A 27510-nucleotide genomic window follows, 5' to 3' on the forward strand; every position below is an offset into this window, starting at 1 on the left:
ACGTACATTATTTTTAGCTTCTACCAGGCTCCGCGGATCGCTGGGAAAATAGTAGAAATCGGCCAAATAGAGTGAATAGTATTCCAAGGGTAGTCCGCTATGCAGGGAAGCTCAATAGGCGACCAGCACACAACCCTGTATTGCGGACTACCCTTAGCATACTATTCACTCTATTTGGCCGATTTCTACTATTTTCCCAGCGATCCGCGGAGCATGGTAGAGGCTACATTATTTTATGTAACGTAAGGCCTCTCTGTAAAGCACTGTTGATCACTGAGCAGGGCTACCCTGGGTAAACATGACAGAACTTTAAAAAAATAAAAAATCATGTCCTCAATTCCATGTCCTCGTGTTGTACCCATGCGTGTAAGATGGGTTCTTTTTGACCTGCTTTACATAAAAATTGTTATCCTTGCAAACTACAAGGTCAACAAACTTGAAATGAAGCTCAAAATAATCCTGACGGAAATGATGGCACGATGCAATGCCTTTTATAGTGTGCAAGACGCGATGTGGGCGCTTCTAGTAATGTCAAAACAAGATATATGAACATGCAGTGCGTCACGTAGCTATTTCTGAGCGAGTTGTCATGTTTATTCCCTCGCTCAAAAAAGTCAAGTAGATTCATTTTTATACTATCATTTTCTCATCAACAAGGCGATCGTCACGATCCCATTCCCAATCTGCCATTTTCAAACCTCTTTTTTTACAATCCTTCAAAATTCTGTTCTTTATCTTTTCCGGATGACTTGTATCTGGTCATTGTCATACCATAACGTCTTAATGTGAGGCCTTGTCGATTGATCTACCTACTGTTGTCTGATGATCAGAAGAAATTTAGGTAAAAAACTAGTCAGCAATTTGCTATGGTTTTAGGAGTCTGTGTCCATTGTCATATATAGCGTCTTAAGATGTTGATTTCTCAACAGTATTGTTGTCTGATGATTAGAAGACGTAAACTTAGGCAGAAACTAGTCAGTGATTTTTTGTTGGCGGTGGGATGTATGTGCGGAAATAATGCATGACCTACAGATCGTTATACACAATAAAAGGTTGACAACGGGATTGGTGGTATTAAATGGTCCGTAAAATAAAGCTTTTGAGTGCATCACACAAGCGTAACTACGGTGATACATGCTACTCTGATACCGAAGACGGCACTGGATAAGCTCAGAATGCCGTGACAGCTGATAGACCCTTGGGTCCTGAAACTCATTACTTTCATGTAAGAGGTCCAATCAGTGTTGGTTTGATAGAAAGGAAGACTGAAGGCGTTTTAGGGTATTTTTCATTACATGTCAAGACATTACCACAAGGAAGAAGATACGAAATTTTAGGCATTCTTTCATGCCGAAATTGTTTCTTTGTGCCTTGGTATTACGTGCCACCTGTTTACCCCGTGGCAATACTAGACACAGTTCACATACCCAGAGGTTAGTGACCGAAAGGAAATGTTGAAGAAAGGGCTGAGCTGGCGTCAACACAAGCCTAACATGCTCTTCTTATTCCCTGTCTCTGGTGCTGACTGTATTCCCCTGTCCCTGGTGCTGGCTGTATTTCCCTGTCCCTGATGCTGACTGTATTTCCCTGTCCCTGATGCTGACTGTGTTTCCTTGTCCCTAGTGCTGACTGTATTTCCCTATCCCTGGTGCTGACTGAAATTTCCCTGTCCCTGGTGCTGACTGTGTTTCCCTGTCCCTGTTGTTGACTGTGTTTCCCTGTCCCTGGTGCTGACTGTGTTTCCCTGTCCCTAGTGCTGAAAGTATTTCCCTGTCCCTGGTGCTGACTGTGTTTCCCTGTCCCTGTTGCTGACTGTGTTTCCCTGTCCCTGTTGCTGACTATGTTTCCCTGTCCCTGTTGCTGACTGTATTTCCCTGTCCCTGGTGCTGACTGTGTTTCCCTGTCCCTAGTGCTGACTGTATTTCCCTGTCCCTGGTGCTGACTGTGTTTCCCTGTCCCTGTTGCTGACTGTTTCCCTGTCCCTGTTGCTGACTGTATTTCCCTGTCCCTAGTGCTGACTGTGTTTCCCTGTCCCTGGTGCTGACTGTATTTCCCTGTTCCTGGTGCTGACTGTGTTTCCCTGTCCGTGGTGCTGACTGTATTTCCCTGTCCCTGGTGCTGACTGTATTTCCCTGTTCCTGGTGCTGACTGTGTTTCCCTGTCCCTAGTGCTGACTGTATTTCCCTATCCCTGGTGCTGACTGAAATTTCCCTGTCCCTGGTGCTGACTGTGTTTCCCTGTCCCTGTTGTTGACTGTGTTTCCCTGTCCCTGGTGCTGACTGTGTTTCCCTGTCCCTAGTGCTGAAAGTATTTCCCTGTCCCTGGTGCTGACTGTGTTTCCCTGTCCCTGTTGCTGACTGTGTTTCCCTGTCCCTGTTGCTGACTATGTTTCCCTGTCCCTGTTGCTGACTGTATTTCCCTGTCCCTGGTGCTGACTGTGTTTCCCTGTCCCTAGTGCTGACTGTATTTCCCTGTCCCTGGTGCTGACTGTGTTTCCCTGTCCCTGTTGCTGACTGTTTCCCTGTCCCTGTTGCTGACTGTATTTCCCTGTCCCTAGTGCTGACTGTGTTTCCCTGTCCCTGGTGCTGACTGTATTTCCCTGTTCCTGGTGCTGACTGTGTTTCCCTGTCCGTGGTGCTGACTGTATTTCCCTGTCCCTGGTGCTGACTGTATTTCCCTGTTCCTGGTGCTGACTGTGTTTCCCTGTCCCTAGTGCTGACTGTATTTCCCTGTCCCTGGTGCTGACTGTGTTTCCCTGTCCCTGGTGATGACTGTGTTTCCCTGTTCCTGGTGATGACTGTGTTTCCCTGTCCCTGTTGTTGACTGTGTTTCCCTGTCCCTGGTGCTGACTGTATTTCCCTGTTCCTGGTGCTGACTGTGTTTCCCTGTCCGTGGTGCTGACTGTGTTTCCCTGTCCCTGGTGATGACTGTGTTTCCCTGTCCCTGGTGCTGACTGTATTTCCCTGTCCCTGGTGCTGACTGCATTTCCCTGTCCGTGATGCTGACTGCATTTCCCTGTCCCTGGTGCTGACTGTATTTCCCTGTCCCTGGTGCTGACTGTGTTTCCCTGTCCCTAGTGCTGACTGTATTTCCCTGTCCCTGGTGCTGACTGTGTTTCCCTGTCCCCGGTGCTGACTGTATTTCCCTGTCCCTGGTGCTGACTGTGTTTCCCTGTCCCTGGTGCTGACTGTGTTTCCCTGTCCCTGGTGATGACGGTATTTCCCTGTCCCTGGTGCTGACTGTGTTTCCCTGTCTGTGGTGCTGACTGTGTTTCCCTGTCCCTGGTGATGACTGTGTTTCCCTGTCCCTGGTGCTGACTGTATTTCCCTGTCCCTGGTGATGACGGTATTTCCCTGTCCCTGGTGCTGACTGTATTTCCCTGTCCCTGGTGCTGACTGTGTTTCCCTGTCCCTGGTGATGACTGTATTTCCAGGTTCCTGGTGCTGACTGTGTTTCCCTGTCCCTGGTGCTGACTGTATTTCCCTGTTCTTGGTGCTGACTGTGTTTCCCTGTCCCTGGTGCTGACTGTGTTTCCCTGTCCCTAGTGCTGACTGTATTTCCCTGTCCCTGGTGATGACTGTATTTCCCTGTCCCTGGTGCTGACTGTGTTTCCCTGTCCCTAGTGCTGACTGTGTTTCCATGTCCCTAGTGCTGACTGTATTTCCCTGTCCCTGATGCTGTCTGTATTTCCCTGACGTCCTTAGTTCTGACTGTATTTAAGTACCAATTTACTAAAATGCCACACAAACAGTACTTATTACAAGTCCCGGTAGCTGCAAACATTGGGAGTAAAATGCTGTTGCGGGTTTTACCATATTGTATTAGGAAATACGTGAAAAATGTCAGCAATATTTTTTTTGTTAATTGGATTTTCATACAGCTGGGTGGCCCAGTCAATATGTATTCAGAAATTGTATAGTCATGAAGGGGTTTGATGATAATCCAAAATATCCCCCGGTCCGGAACACCCGCATCAAACGTTATTCCGGCCCAGGTATGACATAAAGGGTTTTACCACACTTTAACGGGAAATTCGATGCAAAAATGGCATCATCATTTCTGAACCAATACCAATTTGCATCATGGTGTCAAAATCAGAGAGAAGGTGTTAAAAGCGCTAGAAGACTACCTGATAGGTCTGGTCAGTCGACTAGTCGGGTAATTAGTTGGTCGTAGCTATAATATGAGTCGGTTAAGAATTGTCCTCGTGGCGCAAGCGGTAATGCAACCCCGTTGCTTCGCCATCTGGATCAAATTCCGCGGATCCTAGGGCCCAGGTTCGACCCTAGGGGTCGACTCCAGCTCGGACATGTTGTAAGGGATTGCATTCGTCATTTCGGATGGTGACGTAAAGCTGGCGGTCCCGTGTATGAGGGAGCTTCAGGCATTAGCCTCAAGCGTAAAACCTCTACACGTAAAAGAACCCAACACACTTATCGAGAAGAGTAGGGGTGACCCGGTGTGCTTGGCCAAAAACGTGAGCTGTAGCGAAGCCGCAATGCACTACCACTAGCTACTTGAAAAAGCATCATGCTTCACCTCAAATGAGGATGCCTTGAAACGAAAAAAAAAACGATGATGAGTTGCCTACAGTTCTACTGCTCTACAACAGGGAAATAGATACGAGAATGGTAAAACCACCTCTGAACCAATACCAATTTGCACTAATGTGTCAAAATCAGAGAAAAGGTATCGAACCCACTAGAAGACTACTTGGTTGCATTTATGGGTCGGTTGATGAGCTGACTTCTTTTCTGTTGCGACATTCGTCTAGCTGTACAACGATTTGCTGTTTTCATCGTAAATATATGCACTTTGTCAACTTAAATTGCTACCATGTGCACAACTCGCCTAGAAGGAAACCTGGTTAAAATGGATGTCGAGAAATTCTATTTGATGTGTGCCCGGAAATCAAGTGAATAATTTGATGCAGCCGAGCGACCCATTTAATACGGGTGTACTAACTTAAGCCACTAAGGATCACGATGTTGCGTGAGACCGTTGTCATGGCTACGACAAACGCACGCTCCCGGTGCCATTTACTAATCAGCAGCCGCGGGGACAGTGGAGAGCAACAACACTCTCTCCCGACATTTGATTGAGCCTGAAGAATAGACCAAAAATAATCTCCGGGTCCCTGGTGTCAAGGAAACCGAAATTTTTCCTTTGGAACTTTAGAATGAAAAGGCGCACGTGTGCGTCATTCACATTAAGGCAGTCGACTGTGGCTGATTGCTACAACAATAGATCAGTTCGGAACCCGCGTTTCAAAGCATTTAGGAGGGCATATTCACCATATAAGTGCATGCAATTACAGCCGACTGTTTGTCGGAAACTCTTTTTTCTCTTTAATGGGCACCGAAACAAGTTTCTTTTCATGCAACCGTTATCGAAGGACGTCAACTATTGTAGCAACAGTTATCTCCCAAGGTCTCTAGTCTCCACGCATGCGCAGATCTCTGCGATTTCCCTTGGCTTCTATAAAAGGCCGACCTTTGAACTCTCGGCCTTCACAGATCCGCTCTTGAGGGCGTAGCTACAAACTACCTGTCAGCCAATCAGAGAATCGCCTTAATGTTGTCTTTAGGTAAAGCTGATTTGCTTGTGCCCAATAAGGCAAGCTGATTGATATTCATAACCAAGAGGTCCAAAATATGGGTGGTTTATGAACAGCACACAGCGTTCGACCAAGGACTTTCGACAATATTTTCTGTTTAACTTGTTTATCAGGAATAGATTTAAGATCAGTCGGATCTATGATTTTCTTAATGTATATTCAATTGTAAAGACAATCCAATTTGAAGATTGTCACATCATATTTTGTTTTGAGTTCGAATTGAAACGAATCGTGGCTTTTTCTTTCTTACAGCGAGAAATGAGGGTCGTTTTCTCGCTACTGGGACTTGGCCAGGCAGGTCAACGCCAAATATCAGCAAGAGGAGGCCTCCAGGGGGAGGGGGAAATCGGGTACGTAACAGCTCCTTTTTTATTTTTAATCTAAAATTACGGCAGTTTAAAATCATGGTAGTATCATCATCTGGCCGTGACAGTCTCACGAGACATTCCTGGAGGAGAAAGAGATCATCATCGATGTTCAATTCTCCTATGGGCTCCAAAACATGGACATACGCGGTACTTTTATACATCAAAATGGTATGAAATTGTTAAGATAAAGAAAGAACATTTCATTACTAAAGAGGATATGTTTATATCGGACAAAGAGGAGAGATTTGAAGAAAGACTGATTGCAGCTGCAGGAAGTTCAGACCACTGCAGCAGCAGAACACTGTGAACTACTTCTACTACTACATGTTTATATTCCATGTGTCTGTTTTAGGCCTGGTGGAGGTGTATCTCAACGGAGAGCTGGTCTACTGCAAGGCAGCAGATGGCAACTACCCGTCCTCCGGAGAGGTAGGTATTAACGTTGCTTTGGTGAGATTGGTATCTTTTCACGTGTTTAAAAGAAGCTAAAGCAGTTTTATCCCCCGAAAAACGGATTTTAAAAGTCAATCTATATAGTCATTTCTATACATGATTAGTTCAAACAACACTATCACAGTGTATAGCGACGTCCATCATGCAAAAGTACGACGTCGTTGCGATGTGAGAACTCACAGAAAATCGTCGTGCTATCGGCACGCCTGGGGAAGCATCCAATTTTCAAATATCCCGAGCGCGGTCGAACTGAGCCGAAGCGTCCCGAACGCTTCCGGGGATCTGATCAAATGCGTTGCCCCAAAACACATGTGTCTTAAGTCTCTCCCGAGTCTTTCTTTTCGTGACTTGTGTAGAAAACTCAAACAGGAGAGCTCCATTTAACTTTCTATCCGAGGGACGTCACTAACCAAAGCTAGGTACTCATTTTCACCTGAGTGAAGGGAGGAGATTTGTGTAAGGTGCCTTTACCAAGAGCAGAGCGTCAATGGGACAAGTAAATGCACCCTGAGTTCTGGGTCAAACACCTTGCCACAACACACGCCTTCGCGACGCCACTTAATAGAATCCTATTATAGTCTTAAAAGTTTTGCACATTAGGCTAGTGCGCAATCTAGTAGTGGGTTGTAATCGAAGTTGGAGGATAACGAAAGTTATTTGCAAGTTCTTACCCCAGGGCTAATTGCAACATGAAACAAAGTATAGAAAAAGGAATACAGACAGTGCAATTTTACAATGATGCAAAGTGTAACAAGTGACTATTCTAAAAACTATTATGGAATACAATCTAAACTTTTGGGTTTTTTTTTTGAGGCAGTGGAAGAAATATAATCTATATACAATATACAATTTATCTACAATATGATTGTATTATTTACAGATTGTTGACGCAATTCTCGATATCTCTGAGGCCAAAAGTAGTTCCTCGCTCGCGGAGAAGCGCCACAGCGTCAAAACAACACCTGACGTCAGCTGAGTCAAACCGAAGTTTCCCATGAATCCAAGCGGCGACAATCAACGTTACCCGGATGTTTCTAGTGACCCGGATGTTCAAGCCGACTCGTCTGTTGGCACCGTAGACGTGGGAGTAAAGGATGACGGGAAAATATTTCGAATGGAACCTCCTCGTACTGGCGAATCCCGTTTGTGTTCCATACTGTAGTTTAGCTACTTGAAAAGTAATTCTTTAGTTTGTCCTATCCTGTTTTCACAACTGATTTTCCTCAATGCAGTCCCCGTAGTATATGCTACGTCCAGTCAGTTGCATGTAGCCCGGTCAACACGTTACAATATGTAATAACTACAAAACATTGTCTTTGGTTTAGATATACTAATGTGTAGGACATTTCTTTGTGAACCATTTCTAAAGAGAATGAATCCCCACATTGTCAACAGTATATAAGGTTACAAGACGTACAATTTGTGACATTTTGTACTTTTTCAACTTATACGAGTATGAGGAATTGAGCTTGTCAGGAAAAGTTATCTTCCACTTTGTATTTTGGAAAGCATTCGAAGTATACTCAGATCCGTGACTAACGTTAGTCATTGTGCTAGGTTGCAACATTTGTGGTGGTTGTAGTATTTGTAGTGTGACACCCGGGCGGTAAAAGAAGCGGTCTTAATGATGGTCTACGCTGAAACGAATATATTTCGGGGCGGAGACCTGAGCATCTGACTGTTTTACTCAGATCATTTTGTATTCACATTGAAGTTCGTATGTTTTGTATCTATTTGTGTATAAACCATCTACGTCTTGCTACAGAACTTGTGTCATTATTCCTTTTCACAAGTATACGCATGGATTGCCGTCTCGTATTTCAAATTTACTTCGACAATGTTGGTAAGCTTTGATTTACGGTAGAGGTAATGTGAAATCATTACCCAAGTTCCACAGAAGTTACAGTTCAACAACTGCCGGAGATGACACCGCACCAAAACGTATCAAAATGACATTTCGTGATAAGAAAAAAACTCACGTATCGTTTTTTTTTCTAGCATTGTGCGATTTCCAATTATCTCAGAAAGAATTTGCATCTTCCGACCAAGCACAATGTCGAAAGTCTACTGTATTGTGTTAAGTAGCGGTGCGGTGTCAAAAGTCACTTTTATCATGACCTCGCAAAAGATATTTGCCGTCCATAATTCTACACAGGAGAACAGTTTTGCAGCTAGAAATGGTATGTATCTTAAGACATTGGAAGCGACAGAAAATATTAACGGTGTGCAGAGGTGACATTTTCCTCAATGTGAGCCACAAAACGTATATCTGACGTAAATATTAACTTTGGCTTTAAAGTGCTTAAAATCTACTTGCATAACATAACAAGTAGTCACCTGGCAAACACGTGACAAGTCACGTGACAAAATTACTGTTCGAATAGGTGTATCTACATCGTCCCGCGCTATCTTTATCCCCAACTGCATGTAACTGCCCTTATTATACCACTAGACCACACTTTATAACGTCATATGCCTGTGGCAATGATTTTTCATAAAACCTCTGTTTTGAGTTGTTAGTTGAATCTGAGATTATTGAATTCCTCTTAATTACGTTCCTAGGGAATCCCTTTTATTACAAACTCGCGGTAGAGTGAGAGTCGTACACGGCACGTGTATCATTTCCGGCAGACAATTGCAGATACACGTGTTCTGTACGTCTGCCAGACTCAATAACATCCCTGGCGGCGCAATGAATAGTCTAGCGAGTTCTATTCAAGATTTTTTTTGGGATACTAACAGTTTATTTTTGTTGCCTATATGAATGGAGTGCTGCACAGGAAAATCCGTAGAAGTTGAGAAAAATGCTCCCAATTATTTTTTAGGCTTTCCGTTGAAGTCGGTACAGACAAAAACATCCAGTTAGAGTTGAAACGCACCACGCTAGTTCTACCTGAATATTGCTAATACTGCAATTTCACACGAATTCGAACTCTTCAAGGTTTCAATTCTAATGTATTTTGCCAGCTGACGGCCCGGACCGGAGTTTCTTATTCGATTTCGTAGGCAGGCCAAGAAAAGTAACGTTACGCCTGAAAACTTATTTATTTGGTTTGTCTGCTAGTCTGTCTGTGTTTCCGTAGTATGAACACTCCATGTGGCATGCTAGTTATGGTCACCGTAGAGTCATCATAATCATAATTAATGGTTTACAATAACCCAAGGCATAAGAGAAAGTCGGAGAAACCCTTACCGTAGACCGACTGGAAGTGACCAATGGACTAATGTAATGTTAATCAAAACCCTACTTGCATGTTAATGAACATCATAATCAATTGTTTACAATTAGACAAGGCATACGAGAAAGTCGGAGAAACTCTATCTTTTGTCTCTCGGAGGTATGAGACATTCGAACAGTAAAAGATATGTATTTGTTTACAAAACCTTGTACTTTGAACCCTGGTGGACAATCTACCAAGGAAATATGAAATTCGACCTTTTTTTGTACCTTTCAAAGTCAATGGATCACGCAGAGTGATTCCTATGTGCGTTATTGTACAAAGAAGGAACAATACAATAATGATCCTTTTTATAACGTTTTCCTTTATTCTTCATTCCGCTGATACAACGTAACGTCCGTTTTTCCTCTGGAGACTGAAGTCTGTGATATACTAGCGACACCTTGTGGTCGTATATGGAACTACAGCTTCAATCTTGCGCTCAAAATGCCTCCTCGCAATGTAGGCGAGGGCTGGTCCTGAAAAGTATTGTCTGTATTCATTCCTCATTGATATAACAGACTTTTCGTATCAGCTATTACAGCAATATCAACATTTGCTTATTTTAAAAAAATCATACACAGTAAGGTGTTTTGCATGCAGTTATCAGAGCGGGAGGTATATCTGAAGTTTATCTTCTGTAGGATTTGTCTTCATGATTGGCGAGTCAAGTCCCCGTTTACCAAGTCTACATAATTTTGTGTCAACGTCATTAATATCAATATGGACCTGGAAAGAGGAAGGCCGAAATCATTGCATCAAGAGTATTTTGTTAAGTTTAAGGCCGGAAGATTGAATTTGAAGTTTCAGTTGATATTATCTTTGAACGACAGCTGTCTGGAACTACATGGTATACAATTTGGTGTTTGGTATGACAGGTGAAAAGTCGTGGTCATTGCAAAATTGACGTGAAGCTCGCTCATCTCTGCGCCAGGGTCATCCGGTCTTCAGGGCTGCTCTCGCCCTCAGGAACCCTTACATGGAAACCAATGCAGGTTATCTTTTCACCGCCTGAAAGTGAAACATTGGGTGACAATTAGCTGTAAGTGAATGAATGTGGTATGTACACCCTCCCAACAGGCCCGATATGATCGGTTCATTACCTCCCATAGCGGCCCTGCCCTTTCCAGCCTGTGAACTCGCTTCTGGCGACGTCACTACCAAAATAGCTTTCAGCCAATCAGAGGGTTGGCTTAAGCTCATCTAGAGCAAAAGCGCAAAGAACGCTGGGATGCTATCAACCAATCAGGTTACGTCTTACGTCGCTACTTTGGGTTCAGAGCAAAAATAACGACTGTTTGTGCCAAATAAGGCTAGCTCATTAATTAGTCATGAGCAACTGTCAATAACGTCGCTTGAAGCTAGTTCACAGGCCGGAAAGGGCAGGGAAGCTATGGGAGGTAATGTACCGAGCATATCGGGCCTGCTGGGAGGATGAGTATGTATATATACATCAATTTTGCGTTGGCATTCTTACTTTGCCTTTTAGTGGCCAGTACAATCTTGAAAGGGAGGGAGGGAGAGGGAGATAAAAGACAGAGACAGATTCAGAGAAAGAAAGAGATGTAGAGAGAGACAGACACATAAATAGATAGATAGACAGAGAGACCTTTCAAATGTAGTTCAGTGAACACACCTACCATTCCGGGAAAGGAACTCGTAGACTCGAGCATACGGGTCTCGGTCGGTATGACTGCGACTGGAGGACAGCTCGCCTGAAACGAATGACGCTTTAATGCAAACATTGTTCGATGCAGACGTACTAAGCAAAAGGGCAAGAAGAAAACGTGATCAAGAAAAGCAAGGTCCTATACTGAGAATAACTCAAAGAGTCTACCCAACTCACCTACTAATGCCTGCCAATACGGACTCAGTGGTGGTGCACCTTCGTGAGAGCCCCCTACCGGAACAGGCCGTGATGACCGGGCCGATCGTAAGTTCTGTGGGAAGGAAACAAGAGCTTTTAAAAAAAGCTGGCGTTTCGGCTACGTTTATAAGTGTGAATTGTCTTTTCCCTTTACTTGAAGTAAAATCTGCCAGAGGAAGTCACTCAAGGGCTGTTCAGTCTATAAGAAAAATTGTCATTTTGGGAAATAAGTACTGTTTTAATAGAGAAAGGCAGATTGGGGAAAGCAATTTTGAAGTTACGTCACTTAACTTAAGTGCTTTTGAAAAAGCTGGTCTTGGCCTACAACTTGTGCTTATTTGTAAAATGTATAATAGGCTCATTATAAAAGCTATCAATGTAATTATGTACATGGCACGCAATAAAACATAAAATTTGAAAAAGCACCATTGAATCATCAGCACTATGGTAATTAAGTGAAATAGAAGTTCATAACAGCTAAGGTTCTATCTAAAATGACTACCAAATGTCAAACAAATCAACAGCTACCTCATCCGTATTATTCTGGTTTCCGCATTTACAACATTTCTTCCTTATTTTCCTGGGTAATTTTGCTAAAATTCATGAAAATTCCCATAGTTTTGTGCCGAGCGGCGCCACTTTCCACGTCCGTGTTGTCTGAATGAAGTCGATACTGAACAATGGAGCATTTGCTACTGTAACAAAGAATCGCTGTTTTGCAAACAACATCAAGAGCCTCTGTTTACATCGGGGATAGAAGTTTAGTGGCGAGTGTTTTGCAAGAATCATCTTACCGCGCATAGGAGCCGCTGCACGGTATTTTCCATTACAATGAACAGAAAAATTCGAATGCCGGGTTTGGAATCTATGAAGTCCTGTTCATAAGACAAAGGCCTTGTATATATTAAATGAATATTTAAAAATAACAAATATAAAATATTTCTTTATTTATTAATGAAAAAAAATGATATTCATAAATATGATATTGATAGATTAATATAATATCAATATATATTTTTGATATTCAATATCTAAAAAGAAAAAAAAAATTCATGCACGGACACGAACCCGGATCTTCTGGGTCCGAAGTGCTTCGCGTTGCCAGATCGGCCAAGCTGCGGTACGTATTTACATCCTTTGGACGTAATGCTATAACCTCACTATATGGTATCATTTATGCCGATTTTTGCTCGTTTTCTTGACGAAATCATTTTTTTTCTTCTGCAATCTTGTGGAATAGATGTAATATGGTAATTTTTCAGGATATCAAAGTCCGAAACCACAATGCAATGATATTTCCGAACAGTTGTAGCAGTTACATGCGGTCGCCGTCCTGTGTCACATGCAAATCTAGCGTGCCTGCCTTTTCGTGCTCTCTTGCCATATAAGGCAACGGCTATACAAGGATTTGAGAACGTATTGCCATATAAGGTCTTATTGTGTGCGACACAGTGTTGAACCAAGCTTCCCTGGTCCTTGCTTGAAGGTAAAAGCCAGGACAAAGCGTTTCGGCGCGCATGCGCCGAAACGCAAAAAATATGCCTATTCGTTGATGAAGGATAGACATCCAGGTAATAAGATACGCCAAAAAACAGTTACCCAAGCAACTGGATAAATTTTGACGCTGTCACTGATGCTGTCTGAAACGTCTGTTTCAAATTCTTTTACAGTTGCTTGCGTAACTGTTTTGGGCGTATATGTCTAATCGACTCATAAACACATCCTTAGCTAAGGCGGGATATATAGTATGAAATCTTTACCTTATTCATTACTTTTTCATTCCTTTTGTCTTTTCTTCCTGTTTTCTATCCTTTTTTTACTTAATTTTAATCCACCCACCTGGTGCGAAAACGGACGGCTGTCTTCAAGAGTGTAGCCTTGAGCCGCTTCCTGTATTAACTTGTCTCCTCTCTCTCCCATCCTTAACGCTATAAGGCGTTGTTTGAGGGCTTGTAGATCTCCGAGCCGCCCCGTAGGACCTGGCGCTCCTTCCATTGCCCCCAGCTCTCGCAGTCGGTCTGTTCCTGCTCCGGCCCCGAAGACCATCCTGTCTCGTCCCGGTGCTCGTTTCCCCACGGGGTTTAACCACCAGTATTTCATGGCGGACGATTCACCCAGCACCCATGTTGACAGTAGCAACACCAGTATACTTGTCGCTGAACCTGAGTCTGAAATTAAACAATGCACAGTGTGATCGTTTGTTTTTTATTCAACATTACCATCAAGATTGAGCGTTTAGCTAAGCACACATCCACGCATGTACTCAAAAGTAATGGAAACGGCCACACAGAAACAATATGCGTCATGTTTGAGCACAGATTGATCAGCTTACGGATACGTGTTGATCTTGCAATCGGTCTAATTCTAAAAAAAGTAGCTCAGAGACAAAGTGGAGCCGCCGCCAATTTGTAGGAGTCACTTTATGAGTAAGTGTGCATGAGAGACTGGTATAATGCTTGACACGCATATGCAAGATACTGAAGTCATCACTAAGAAACAGAGCCCTGTGTATTTTTGTCTTGTGCTCTTTCGAACAAAGGAACAGAGCCCTGTGCAATTCTAGCTTTTGCCAATTCGAAATAAGAAACAGGGCCTTGTGCAATTTTGTCTTTTGCCATTTAGAACTAAGAAACAGAGCCCTGTGCAATTTTGTCTTATGCCATTTAGAACTAAGAAATAGATATAGAGCCCGGTGCAATTTAGTCTTTTGCTCTTTTGAACTAAGAAACAGATCTAGAGCCTTGTGCAATTTTATCTTTTGCCATTTCGAACTATTAAAGATACAGGCCCTTGTGCAATTTTGTATTTTGCCCTTTGGAAGTAAGAAACAAAGCCCCGTGTATTTTTGTCCTCTGAACTTCGAATCTGCAACATATGAGATAAAGATCAATAAGGCTGAAACTTGTAACAGCCATTTATTTTTGCATTGCTAGTACCGTAACACTACTTGGTAAATAAAACCGTTGTTCCATTTCGTCCATCATATATTCAAAAAACTATATTTTCCTATTTTTTGGAAAGCGAGACACTAGTTATGACACTAGTGCCTTCTCCGCGAAAAAAAGAGAGAAAAGAACTGAAATTGCGTGACATTCTCATTTATTTCTTATCTAAAGGACCAGTTAAAAGACTATCTTGTTTGGCCAACTGTTGCTGGTAGACAACACGTGTCTATATCAGATCAGCAGTTCCTTCCTGTTTGCGCCATTTGCCTCTAAATTAGCAATTTCTCTATGCAGAGCATCCTGATTATATCGCCTGACACATCACACATCGTCTTTGTGTATTTTTATTCATTTAAATCAGGTTGCAAATCATATTACATTCAACATTGTGGCATTAAGAGACTGACTATTGTGATATCCAGAAGGGGGGCAAGTCTATCTATATAGCCAGTATAACCGCCCTTCGGCCTAACACACCAGCTTCGCAGGCACGCGGCACGGAAGCAGTTGGTTATACATGTATCACACTGAACGACCTGTCAAATCTAATATTTACACATCTAACTGTAAGCGTTCAAATTTAAAAATTCGATCTAACGTTAGTCCTACAGTACTTGGCGGCAATTCCACTCTATAATAGTTTTAGGAAAAAAAAAACGAATTTCTCAACACCTCAATTCAGGGTTGATAACTCTGGTACTTGAAGGCATGACTGTTTCTTGTTCTTTCTGAGCTGGTACTAGATAATGATTGTCGGTACGTCCACCAGATTATTTGTCACTCTAACTAGACTACAAGGCCTCTAGGCGTTTTTGCCGTTGTTTTGCTAATTGCCAGGAATCCTGGTTGTGAATTTGCAGTACTGTAGCTTGTTAAGAAGACAGTGGTCCAAAACGCATGGCCTACAGGGCGATGTGGAGCGTGGGCGAGGGGTTACTTAGGGTAGGCATTCTCCTACGTAGAGCCAAGTGGGCGTGGCCTCTAACCAGCTGTCAGCCAATAGGAGAATCGCCTAGATGTTTTCTAGCTGATTCTCTGATTGGCTGACAGATGGTTGGAGGGCATGCCCACAAAAGTTGAAACCTCAGCCCGGTTTAGCATAGCCTCCTGAATGTATATTGAATAGGGTGAGAATCTGAGTGGGAGAATGGAGGATTGGTGCTGATCAAAACGGCTGACGTCACGAAGATTGACCAGTTAATATAGCTCATGTTTAGCCAACTCACTGCTGACAGATTTTCCTTACCATGGATTTTCTGTGCAACGGGTTAGATGGCATCAACGGCACTTTAATTATGAAACATATCTGTTCGTAGATTTTCACCATCACAAAGAAGCAAGTTCAGTTTATCATAGTTCTTGTGCTAGTTTGACAATGCATACAATGTATCTGTGAACCATTACTTTGTTGTGACCTGTACTTAATCCTGTGGATATACATGTACAATAAAGGTCTTCATTCTTTAATCACATGGAACTAGAACCAAAGAGTTATTCAGTTTCCATTTACGTGCTAAATCTAACTGCTTTCTAGCATCAAGAGCAGTCAATTTCATGCAAGGGGAAATACAAAGTGTATGTGTAAATATCAAGATGGCGAGGTAGCGTGAACATTGGATCTCTAAACATCGTTGTTCAATGAAACACCTTGCAGTACGAGGGCGAGGATATGGTAAATCAATGGCGTACCACAAAACAAAATGCCGCAAGCCAGAATTGAACAATTGAAGCGCTGTACATACACAGGTTGCTTTTAATTTCGCAGATTTTCTTTCGGGTCCTTTTCCGCATGAGGTACCTATCACAGATGGTCAATGCAATTAAACCATGCAGTTGGACACTTTGATGTCAGATCATAAGAGCGCTCACAGGAATAAATTCAATTTTGAGTCAAATAGGCTTTTTGTGAAGTACTTGTTCAATATGATTGTACCATAGATGAAAGTAGGAAGATTACCGGTGTAGAACACACGCCATACAGCCTTGTGGCATGTTTGGTCAACGATTCATCTTTGTCTTCTCTGCTTTACAGAGATCATAGAGAATTCACTCATGTGACGTCAAATGTTCTCTACTCGCTTGTCAATATTGCATGATGTCTCTGAGACAAACTACCATCCAAACTCTCAAAAAATTCAAAGATATTCTGTAATAGTGTAGTGCATCTTCTTGGCATGTGATTCATGGTCTTTTTGTCTGCAGTCATCTCTGTAGTCGTAAGCACATGTTGAGCAACCCGATGAAGATCAAGTGCTGCTTTGGTAACAAATGTTTTCAAAGGATTCTGGCTCGGGTTCTGCGTCTGTATATGGAGTTTTGATTAGAATTTAATAAACTAGCTTTGACAGAGCGTTGTGAAGGTGAAACGGCATTATCTAGCTATACAGAAGGGACCTTGAACATGTTACCTGTTGATCATGAGTCAACTTTTGAACAGGATTCCTGTGAAAATATTCTTTGTACAATGGCTAAAGGGAGTGTCGATGAGATATGTTGAAGCTAAGCAGAGGTAACGTATTTCAGTTCAGTTGAGATATTTGATATGAATATAAAGCCTCTACATATACATGATAATCTGAAAGGCTCACCAATGCATATAGAATAAAAAGGGATCAGAGAATTACTGCATAACGCGCAATACTTCTTCAAGCGGTAAAATATGTACCAGTCATTCTTTTTCGGTAAGAAAAGCTAACGTAAGCTGGATGGAAAACGACGTCTTATCCACTGAGACCCCGATGTGTTCCGGCTATAGAAACTTGGCAAGGTCTCAGGATGTCAACATGCTTGAAGCAGTTTGAGAATCTGCTAGTTTAATTTCAGATGACAAAAGCGAGTTACGTCAAGCCAAATGTGTTCAGTAAGTCGAATTATCTCCCCAGGGGCTTCCGCATAAACCTTTGTACGATGCAAAGTTTTCAAACGTAAATGTTGCCCTCATATCGTCTTTGACCATCTACTGAATCTGCTATCCGTTTTTCAATCTTGACGAACAGATTTTGCGTATTTTCAGAGAAAAGTTACGAAAGATCGTTTTAACTATTGACCCATGTGAGATTATTCTGTGAACTTTTGGTAAAGATTTATTTCTAATCATCCAAATCCTGCATGGTGCTGGTTTTCGCAGAGTTGCTCTTGATCATGGTAGGATTTAGCGTCTGCAAAGGTCCTAGACCTTACTTCCAGAACAATTCTTCGAATTCATCTATGTGTCGGTAGTCATATAATTATTTTACGCGCCAGTGATCTGGAAATAAGAAACTTATGTGTATATAAATCTAATGATTCCCATTTCCATTCCTTTTCCTAGGCAATTTATTGCGAATTCTTTCACTAGATTTTCAAATCTTGACACATACCGTTGATAGTTTTCTATGGCATTGCCGCCAAGCAATCGTTGAATTACAAGAAAAGTTGCACATTTCTGGAGTCCAGATAAAATATCTGAAGCGTAAACCATACTGTAGCATTAAGATGACAAACATGACCATTTTGGAGATCCTGATTGGGTCGTAACTGTTTTGTAGCATGACGTTGAAAATCGATTATTTAAGGGACCTTTTACCGACGAAGCTGATGACATAGCAAAGACGAAGTACTGTCTGTACATGTCTTTGTGACTAACATCATAGAAATATATCAAGTTGAATTTTAGATCAAGACTGTATCTATATGTGTGATCCTGAAAGCCTGCTGATCGTATTATCGATGTATGGTATTGTCACATTGTATACATGATAGGAACCTTCAAAGTAAGCTGGAAATATGTTACGGTAAATCATTGTTTCGGGAAAACACAACAGGAGCTATAAGATGCCAGTAAACAATATGTACATTTATTTTGCATCGCAGTTCTAATCATGTGGCGACGCTCTTGTTATCTAGCAATGTTAACATTAAGATTTTAACTTGTACTTCTTTTCTAGTTAGAAGAATCGACGTTGAAAGTTAAATGCACGTTCAGGTTTTCAATGATCTAGTCGTGATTTCACGACAGTACACATATCACGTCTCAGACGGTTTGCCCCGGGGATCCTGCAACTTTTCAAACGGTTGCAGAAAAGGTTGTTGGCATGCTGATTGATTACATTAGATCCGACAGAACTGTGAAGAATATTTATATGACATTTGCCAAAGGCCTGGACATCTTGATTTTTGCAATGTTGTTGCCAGATTTCGGAAAACTCGTACTGTGAGAAGGTTCTGATTTGTCTTACAATGACATCCTGCATACGCCTTGAGGTCTGAACAATCAAAGAATATGGTTATTGATATGCGATGCTTATCAACCTCTTTCTGGCTGCTCAGATAGATAACGTGGATACATACCACTTTGATAAAGCGAAATGAAGAACTTACTTTTCTTGAGGAACATGTTCTTGCCTGGTTTTCTGTAGCTCTGATACTTCTGGTGGCTGACGCTTGCTGGGTCTCGTCTCTTCTCAGGTCGGCAGGATGAAGCTCCTGACTTTATCTGTCCGACTTAGCCCACGTCCGCTCACTGGTTCCGGTGAACGTGCACGGCTCCACCGCTTCGCCTCTTACTGTATCCGGTAATCAACCAACCAAGAGGTTAAAAATGCTTACGTGGGGCTAGTCTATTAGATTTGCCTTACGCCAGCTGAGCCGTAGAGAAAGACTTTCTTTCTTTCTTTGCATTAGAAAGGAGGAGGAATCTGAGATCTTTGTACACCCTCAGGGTTGGGTGATGCTGATATGCAAATCTATTCTAATGACATGTAGTGCTCACCAACGCGCAGGGCCCCCGCAGTAAATGTCATTAATGGTTAGAAGTTGAAGTAGATGTCACTTTATACGCACATCCGACATATTAAATGTGGTCTACGTCACCTGAATATTGGCACGAGCGCAAGCAGCGGATCTCAAGGCGGTACTTCAAGAGCACACAACTGTACAAGAGCACGCATTGCTCGGTGATCCCACGTAGTTAGCTGTGGAAAATAATTTTTCTACCACTTTGGTGTTCTGTTCGTGACTCCTATTTACTTACCTCGCGCCAATTATACCACTTTCGTAGAAATCGTTTACGTCATGGAAAAATTGAAGACAGTTAATTACTTTCTAATGAAGGCTATGTATCACCCAAACCGGATGAAACTGACAGTCATATATCCGCCGTATTACACGTCAGTTTGATTTTCAATCTTTGTATAATCATTTATGACATTCATTTTACATTTGATGTTGATCACCTGTTCGTATAATCTACTAGGTACTGTTGATTGCTGTTGATTTGATTACAAAATCATCTTTAAATTTCGTGTAGTTTTGTAGCCTAATTGTACTAATTACAAGTTTCTAATGTTAGATAACAATATAAATTTGCTTTGTTTTCGCGAGAAACTTAAGTCGCTAATATGAAGCTCTTAATTTGACAAAAAGATAAAGATGTATATGATAATTATACTAAATATGTGTTTTTTAATTATTCCATTGTAAATGAAGCTAAATGCCAGTTACATCCCATGACAAATGTTTTGATTGATATGTTGGTACAGAATTTGTCTGCAACTACAATATGGGAGATGTATCATTAAATCAAAGTTTTCATTTTTCTTGCATCGTGACATTGGTGTATGCAAAGAAATACATTACTTGTTGTTTGGTTATATATTTCAACATTCTATTACGTTACATTATCATAAGATATTACTATATGGTACGTCGATGAAGGTTAGACATCCATGTAATAAGATAGGCCAAATAGCTGTTGCTCAAGCAACTGGATATGATTCAATTACTTTGGAACTGTTTTTTGGCGTATTAGTATATCGATGGTATCATATTTTTCTGGCCTCCGCTGGTTCAGTAGAAAAGTCTAGCAACAGTATCATGAATATTGCATCGTGAAGAGAAAAAAAAATGTACTTGTCACTGTAATGTCTTCTAGCTATGTCATGCCCTCTCCTAATTACCTTCTGGGTATTACGAGATAGAGAGAAAACGACGCATAATACATAAAATCGAGAATTCTGAGAAGGAAGGAAGTAGTAAAGTTTGTTAGGGCTAGCTGCTCCTTAAAGATTCTCACTGAAATACTTCCAGTTATGCCGGAGACTGAAAATGCACATATAGAATGATCGATACATATCTAAATTTGCAGCTTTTAAGTCCGAACTGTTTTTTTAAAGATGCTGAGGTGGAATTAGGTGCGGTGTTAGAGCCAGCTGAATGCGAAGCGGTCGTCTGGTTCCCGATTTGGAGGAATGGCGACCGTTATGACGTCGCATAACGTTCAACACCCAGCCCAAGATGTAAACATAACTGTGCTTTTCCTGGTAATAAAATCATCCATGGCTATTTGCATAGAGGGAAGCTGTCTTGGGCCAGTTGGTGAATGGCTTATGCGGCGATCTTTCAAAATGGGAACCCGATAATCGCTTCACGTTCGGCTATCTCCATCGTACCCTTACCCCCCCTCAAAACATATAAAAGGAAAAATGCGTAAAAGTGTAGAGCTGCAAATTCTTACATGACCTATCAAGATATGTATTATCATATAGGTGCAAGTAGTGGTGCGTTCATAACTGAACTTCTGCATTGATTACTGACTGTATATAATTCCGCATATTATAGTTTTCAAATTGCATGTAAAATATCTGCCAATATGCAATTTTACATGAAACAGGAAAACAAACATTCGTTATAATTCGTAGCACACATATTCCATTGGTTCAAGTGCGTACTTTCAAGTCCGAACCTGAACCTAAACCTCTGGACTCGAGTCCGAACCTAAACCTAAACTCGGGTTTAGGTACGCACCACTTGGTGCAATTTCAGTTTTCTACTATAACCGGAAGTAGGTCAAGTAGAATCATTAAAATCCTGCGTCACACTGCAAGAAAATAGCTCGCCCGACGAGTTTACAAACCCAAAAAAGCACATTTTCGGCAGCGAAACGGCCGGTGTCCTATCTCGAACACCAGTGCGCAATTTGTAAAGATCGGCTGATGTTTGCCGGCTCTTCCTACATAACAGGCAAATTTTCAGGCGAAAAATACGCTCGAATTTCTGGCGATTTTGAAATTCAGTGATCTTCTGGTGATAAAGAATACGGCGACCGAAGCTCGGCAACTTTTTGACAGGGGTCTAATAAAGAACGTCTAGTTGCAAGTTCACGAATTGCAACTACGTTACAAGAAACGTACCCATGACAAGGACATTATCATAACAAGAGGCTAATCAAATACTAGTGTTAGTTACACCAAGTTGGGTTTAGCTTCTTTTTTGGAAAGCCTCATTTGTCTATGATTTGTGAATTGTGATTTTGTTCGTCTGTGAGTATGGGGAAGTCGATGACTTCTTTAAGCAATTCTGATCTTTCGTAGCAGTTAAATGAACAATTGGAAATAAAATGTGTTTCGTCTTCCACCGCCTTAGACGTACAGTATTTAATGAACAGCTCTACGTCATCATGTGATGCTGTGTACACCCACCACCCAACTGTGACGTAAACACTTAAACAGATATACGTCACAAAAGAACTTGGAAGGCAACTTCAAGTGATTACGTTGCCTTTTACAGCAATTTGTAGCTACGACAAAGTATGATAAACACAATCTGGAAAAAAGGTGTGGTGCTCTAATGAAAACAAATCCGTAATAAAAAGACACTGAATACTAAATGGGTTCGTGGAACAGCATATGTATGTATGTATTTTTTGTGATTTGTACCTTTGATACAAACAAAATTTCAATTTTTTTAATACACAAACAGTACACCAATACGGTCGTTCGATTGTTTTCGTCCCTCGTGTTTTGTAGTAAGCAAGCGGGGAATGGGTGGTACACGTCTAGGTATTTTGTAGTAGGCACACTCACACTGGGTGGAATTGTGTGCAAATTAAAACTCCAACCATGTATCTTTGCACTATTGAGTTTATTCTTGGGGGATCGATAATCAAAAATTGTTGCAAGTTTTAGTTTCTCTCTACCAGGCCCCATAGGTCACTGATAAAATAGAAAACAGATAACACACCAGAGGTCGTATACTGTACTCCCTGGCCAGCTAACTCCTCTGACATGTTATTTGTCTATTTGGCCAATTTCAACCATTTCCCATCGACCTATGGAGCCTGGTAGAGGCTAGTAGTTTCCTTTTATAAACTCTGCGACCGATGTCTCATTACCTGAGATGGAATATGATACATGTACATGTGCTATCACTAATAGCTAAGAGGCAATAATTGTAAGGAAACATATCAGACGCCAAAAGTATATCATACTCATATGCATGTCGTAGGAAATCGAAATGTCTAATGATATTACGTTATTTGCTTGTTTGTTCCAAATAGTATCGTTTGCAAGCAAAAAGATATGTTTCTTTTGTATTTTCCCATCACAACTGCTGTAAACTGTGTAAAAAAACTATTCATCATAAAGCTCGTAACATCACTCAAAGTTGCTAATCAGGTTTCATATAGAATAAAAAAGTAAGGCTCAAAGCTTATCAAATTACAGCCATCTGACATCTTGTGATGGCATCATGTTAAATTGAATTCGTACAGAACTTCGTACAGAAAAGGCCGAATCAAGCCGAGAAGAGACGTCACTTAAACACGTCACTCTTTTATCTGTGGTTGAATAAGAAGCTTATTAAGTTATCCACGTGGGAGGCCAGAGGTTGAATAATCTCAATTTTCTGAGTAAAAGAGATTTGAGAGTTTGTAACGGAGGTTTTAATTCATCGACCCTTAGATCTAACATGTGTAGTTGAGATGGGAAAACGTACTCTTTGACCTGTTTCATTAATAATCCTTTCATCAAGTTGATATGTTAGTCATCGGATTTCATACTTTATCGCTGTTCACATCTGGATAATTTTCATAGATCATTTGGCTTGACGTGAGGTCAGTCGCCCAAGCAATAATCCCACGCTATCACCAAGCCATTCCGATTTTATAAAAACAGGAGGCTTTAGGCTATATTTAAGAGGCACGGGATAACGTCATAGATGAAATAGGAGACAAAAAAGGCCCTAGGACAGTATCTTTTAGAGTGTCGAAAAGTCGCTAAGAAAAATGACTTTTTGAGTGAAGTGTTAATGATCAATCACAGAAACTTTTCAAACCTTGCCGAAATAGAATCGTGCATGTCAAATTGATAGAATTGATAAACGTTTTGATCTTTCATGAAACAGCTAGATTTGCCGTTCTGCCATTTCGATCCATCTGGTGTTTGAAGCAAAGAGTGAAATAAGGTGATTATTCTAATGAAAGGAGATAGCCAAAGGGAAGAACAGTAAACCACATTGAAAGAATAAATATACATTTCATTCAGTCATTCATATAGGGCGTCGTCTGATACAAAAGGCACGAGGCTTTATAAGTAGACTACATACGGATATCTTTTTTGTTTCCTCTCCTGTGAAATGAGATCTTGCTAATGATATTAAGAATATTTCACATTTTACAAATCATAGTAATTTCTCCTCAACTGTCTGACTACGGCACAAGTTTCTCGAACGTGACAATCTTCTCGAATTCGCATATACATTCTGTTTTTGCGCAACAAAATGACGTCTAACCTTTATTACAATAATCATGAGTTCTTTGAAGTGTCACATACTGAACGTCTCATCTTCATCAAGTGCTCTCCCTCGGCGGAAAAGACTCTACATATAGATATATTCAATTTTCTTCAAGAGACGAATGAGCAGCTGTGTTCACTCTCAGCGTGACCAAAGGTAACTTGATTTACTGGAGACCAAAGATGTTGCCGCCATCCTCTCGACTCAAGAGCTGTCACAGCTTGAATGTATACGTGAAAGCAGATCTGCAGTGGATGTCACTTGAAAACAGAAGGAAAATATCCAGGCTTTGCATGATGTACAAAATGACTAATAAACTTGTGGACTGATGAGTATCTAATACCAGCTCAGAAAAGGACAAGAAATAGTCATGCCTTTACGTACCAGATTATCAACCAAGGATTTATGTGTTCAAAAATTTGTATTTTCCGAGAACCATAGTAGAATGGAACTCGTTGTCATCAAATACTGTAGGAACATTTTGTCTGCATTTAGTCTGATAAGCATATAACATGTGTTGTATATGAATGATATGTATGATATAAGCAATCAAAGCGGTGTTATATGACAAGATGAGATTGGTCCCTTTCTCTATGGACTTTACATAGGTGCATACTTTATCGAAGCAACAGGTTTTGAATTTGACTTGACGGACATTACTCAATTGCTCTAACGGCATAAAATTAGATCTGAGGTCCCCAGAAGGAAATAAAAGCGCTAAAATATACAGCCTCGTGATCATACTCTAATCCAATCATCTCCTGAATATCCTGCCAAGTGCTGTGTCTCTTCATGATCTCCTCGTGAGCACGAACCTCTAATTTTATATCCAATGCTAGTTAGAAGAGCTGTAACGTAATTGGGCATATGGATCAAATTCACACCTAAAGCTATTACAATTATACCATGAAAATTGGTTTTTGCTACATGGTAATGGTATATTCGTGCTCAACAATCGTTGCTCTATTAGTACTATTTAGTCACGGTGTCGAAAATAATTATTCAGCAGAAGAAGCCGTGTGAATCTTTTCTGCAACTGAATAAGCAACATTTTGAATTAATCCTTTTCATGACAAAACAAATTTGCTATTGATTGATGGATTGATTTATGAATCTTCAGAAATATGTAGATTCTGACATGAGGAAGCTGTGATCTTTTCTTGGTAGCCCTTCTTTTATAGAAGATGACGAATTGCCGTCAGTTTTCTCATCGTCAAAGGGGCTGTCGCCGTATGTGGGCAGTGTAGCCCACACAAGTTGTGATAGATGAGAAACAAAAATGCAATCTTCGAGCTAATTGGTTGTCCAGCCTTTAAGTTAATCTTTCATGAATTTTGTTTCAGTAGGGCCATGTTGATTTGATTATATGGATGACATCCTCCCGGAACCCCAAAACTGATGCGAGCGTGCGAATAAAAAAAAGTTTAGCAAAAAAAAAGAAGTTGCCTTCATTATGATACGTGGTTAAACAAATGATTGAACACACAGAGTATGATATACCGAACTATAGGTTCTTCTTTTTTGTTCTTTCTTTGACTTTGGCATTGATTTTGGTATTCTACGACATAAGTATCGTTTTCCAATATTTTTTTTTACAATTTACGGCATACAGTTGACCATTTTGCAGCTGCTTTGTATGATTCAAAGTATGGTGGAAAACTTTTTTATTTATTTTTGGAATAGGACGAAAATTGATGTGCGCGCGGATGTCATCCATATAATCAAATCAACATGGCTTAATGGTCTCAAAATTATTTCTTTAAGAACCTACCTGGTAGAAGCCATTTAAGTCATTTTTCTGGAACTGAACATGCATCGCTTTCATTTAAAGGCAATTTGATCTCTACAACTGGATGAAATACGGATATTACTTCCGGACATTTCGAGTGACATCAACCACTCTTCTCTGACTAGCGTCACTAGAATGGACTTGCAGAAAAAAAACGGTTGAACATGATACCGTCACTAACTCGTATTGACTGCAGAACGAGTCAATACGACTTAGTGACTTTATCATGTTCAACCAGGTTTTCTATTTACATTTCATGTATTGAATGGTTTGTATTGACTTGTTTTGTCAATCCGTTCCAGTGACGCTGAAGAAGAGTGATGAATGCCATCCAGACTTTGCATGATGTACAAAATGACTAATAAACGTGTGGACGTACCGACTGATGAGTTTCTAATGCCAGCTCAGAAAAGAACTAGAAATAGTCATGCCTTTAAGTACCAGAGTTATCAACCAAGGATTAATGTGTTCAAAAATTCGTATTTTCCGAGAACCATAGTAGAATGGAACTCGTTGTCATCAAGTACTGTAGGAGCATCGTCACTGAATAGCTTAAAAGAACGGTTGCAGTTGAATGTGCGAAGATTAGGTATACCAGACCGTTCAGTGTAAGATAACCAGCTGCTGCCGCGCTGCGTGCCTGCGAAGCTGGCGTGTTACGCTGAATGGCGGTTATACCGGCTATATAGATACAGATACAGAATGTCACGTTAGACGCCCATGAACAATCTTATCAGGTTGTAGATATCAAACTGTATTTAAATTATTGTTTACCTGGATGTCTATCCTTCATCAACGTATCAACATTGTCATTTGATCATTTTATGACGAAACAAGTTCTCTATTGATTGATTCATAGTTTATCGTTTATTGGTCGAAAGACCTCTATTAGTAAGAGTGCATACATGTGGTCCTGAGGTTGATTCTGACATGACACAACGGGCGTCTTCAAAGTTGTGATCTTCTCATTTCTTCGTTCGCGAAGATGCAGGATGATTTTCTAACTTCTCCTGTACATCATTAAAAGTGGAGGGACCACACGTGGGCAGTGTTGCCCACACAAGTTATGATAGATTAGAAACAAATATACAATCCTCGCACTAATGGCTTTCCCAACCATGATCTTTCACGAATTCTACAAAAAAATGTAACATTCCCATGGCATTGATTTATCGCCTTTCTCTACGGATGTTGGTTCAAACCGGAAAAGAAATGCAATGCCAAAACGAAAAAGATGTTTAGGGAAATGAAATTGACGCAAAGGGACTATTAAGAGAAAAGTGACAGTAGACACATGGAGCGGATTAATACTTCAAGCCAGCCGACGTCTTCTGAAAGAAGGCTGTTTTCATTAGTGTAGTAGTACTAGTGTGAGACAGAACGGCACCCCAATTACACGTTTTAGCAATTAGCAAGTTAAAACTAACAAATACTTCTTGTGTGACATATCCTTCTCTCTGTACACGACTTCACCAACCTTACGGGATGTTAAGCCGTGGCCCACTGTCCATTGTGCTTGCCGAAATGAGCTAGGGGAATTTCCCCGGTACAATGAACCTGTAAATACTGTATATAGCGTCGGTCTTCTCTGTCACAACTAGTGTACAAGAATAGCTCTTCAGTTAGCTGAACTGGTTCGATATCACCTTCACTTTCTCCTCCTTAAGGAGGATGTGTGGTCTTGGAAATGAGTAGAAACTACAG

At 41.0% G+C, this 27510-nt stretch overlaps 1 protein-coding gene and 1 long non-coding RNA gene across 2 annotated transcripts in view; one reads left to right on the forward strand and one right to left on the reverse strand.

Moving 5' to 3' along the window:
• LOC136446446 (uncharacterized) overlaps nt 1–8205 on the forward strand; it is a 10814-nt gene extending 2609 nt beyond the window's left edge. Inside the window, exons 2-4 of the long non-coding RNA XR_010757570.1 lie at nt 5870–5967; nt 6338–6414; nt 7319–8205. This is a non-coding gene — a long non-coding RNA (uncharacterized lncRNA). The remainder of the gene's footprint in view (nt 1–5869; nt 5968–6337; nt 6415–7318) is intronic.
• Nucleotides 8206–9961: 1756 nt separating this feature from the next.
• LOC136446468 (uncharacterized) lies at nt 9962–19117 on the reverse strand. The gene is made up of 5 exons (XM_066444844.1): nt 18828–19117; nt 13363–13691; nt 11503–11596; nt 11297–11371; nt 9962–10667 (listed from the first exon to the last, which is right to left on the reverse strand). The coding sequence occupies exons 1-5, from the start codon at nt 18841–18843 to the stop codon at nt 10576–10578; spliced, it is 606 nt and encodes a 201-aa protein (XP_066300941.1). The 5' UTR covers nt 18844–19117; the 3' UTR covers nt 9962–10575.
• Nucleotides 19118–27510: the final 8393 nt, after the last annotated feature.

The sequence above is a fragment of the Branchiostoma lanceolatum genome, chromosome 12 (genome assembly GCF_035083965.1).
Source record: "Branchiostoma lanceolatum isolate klBraLanc5 chromosome 12, klBraLanc5.hap2, whole genome shotgun sequence".
NCBI classification, from domain to species: domain Eukaryota; kingdom Metazoa; phylum Chordata; class Leptocardii; order Amphioxiformes; family Branchiostomatidae; genus Branchiostoma; species Branchiostoma lanceolatum.

What these genes read in the sequence shown, in the direction of transcription:
- LOC136446468 (XM_066444844.1), bottom strand. An exon ending in GTATTGGCAGGCATTAGTAG is followed by an intron (nt 11,372 to 11,502) that starts GTGAGTTGGGTA and finishes CATTCGTTTCAG; the next exon opens with GCGAGCTGTCCTCCAGTCGC. An exon ending in CGAGTTCCTTTCCCGGAATG is followed by an intron (nt 10,668 to 11,296) that starts GTAGGTGTGTTC and finishes TTTCACTTTCAG; the next exon opens with GCGGTGAAAAGATAACCTGC.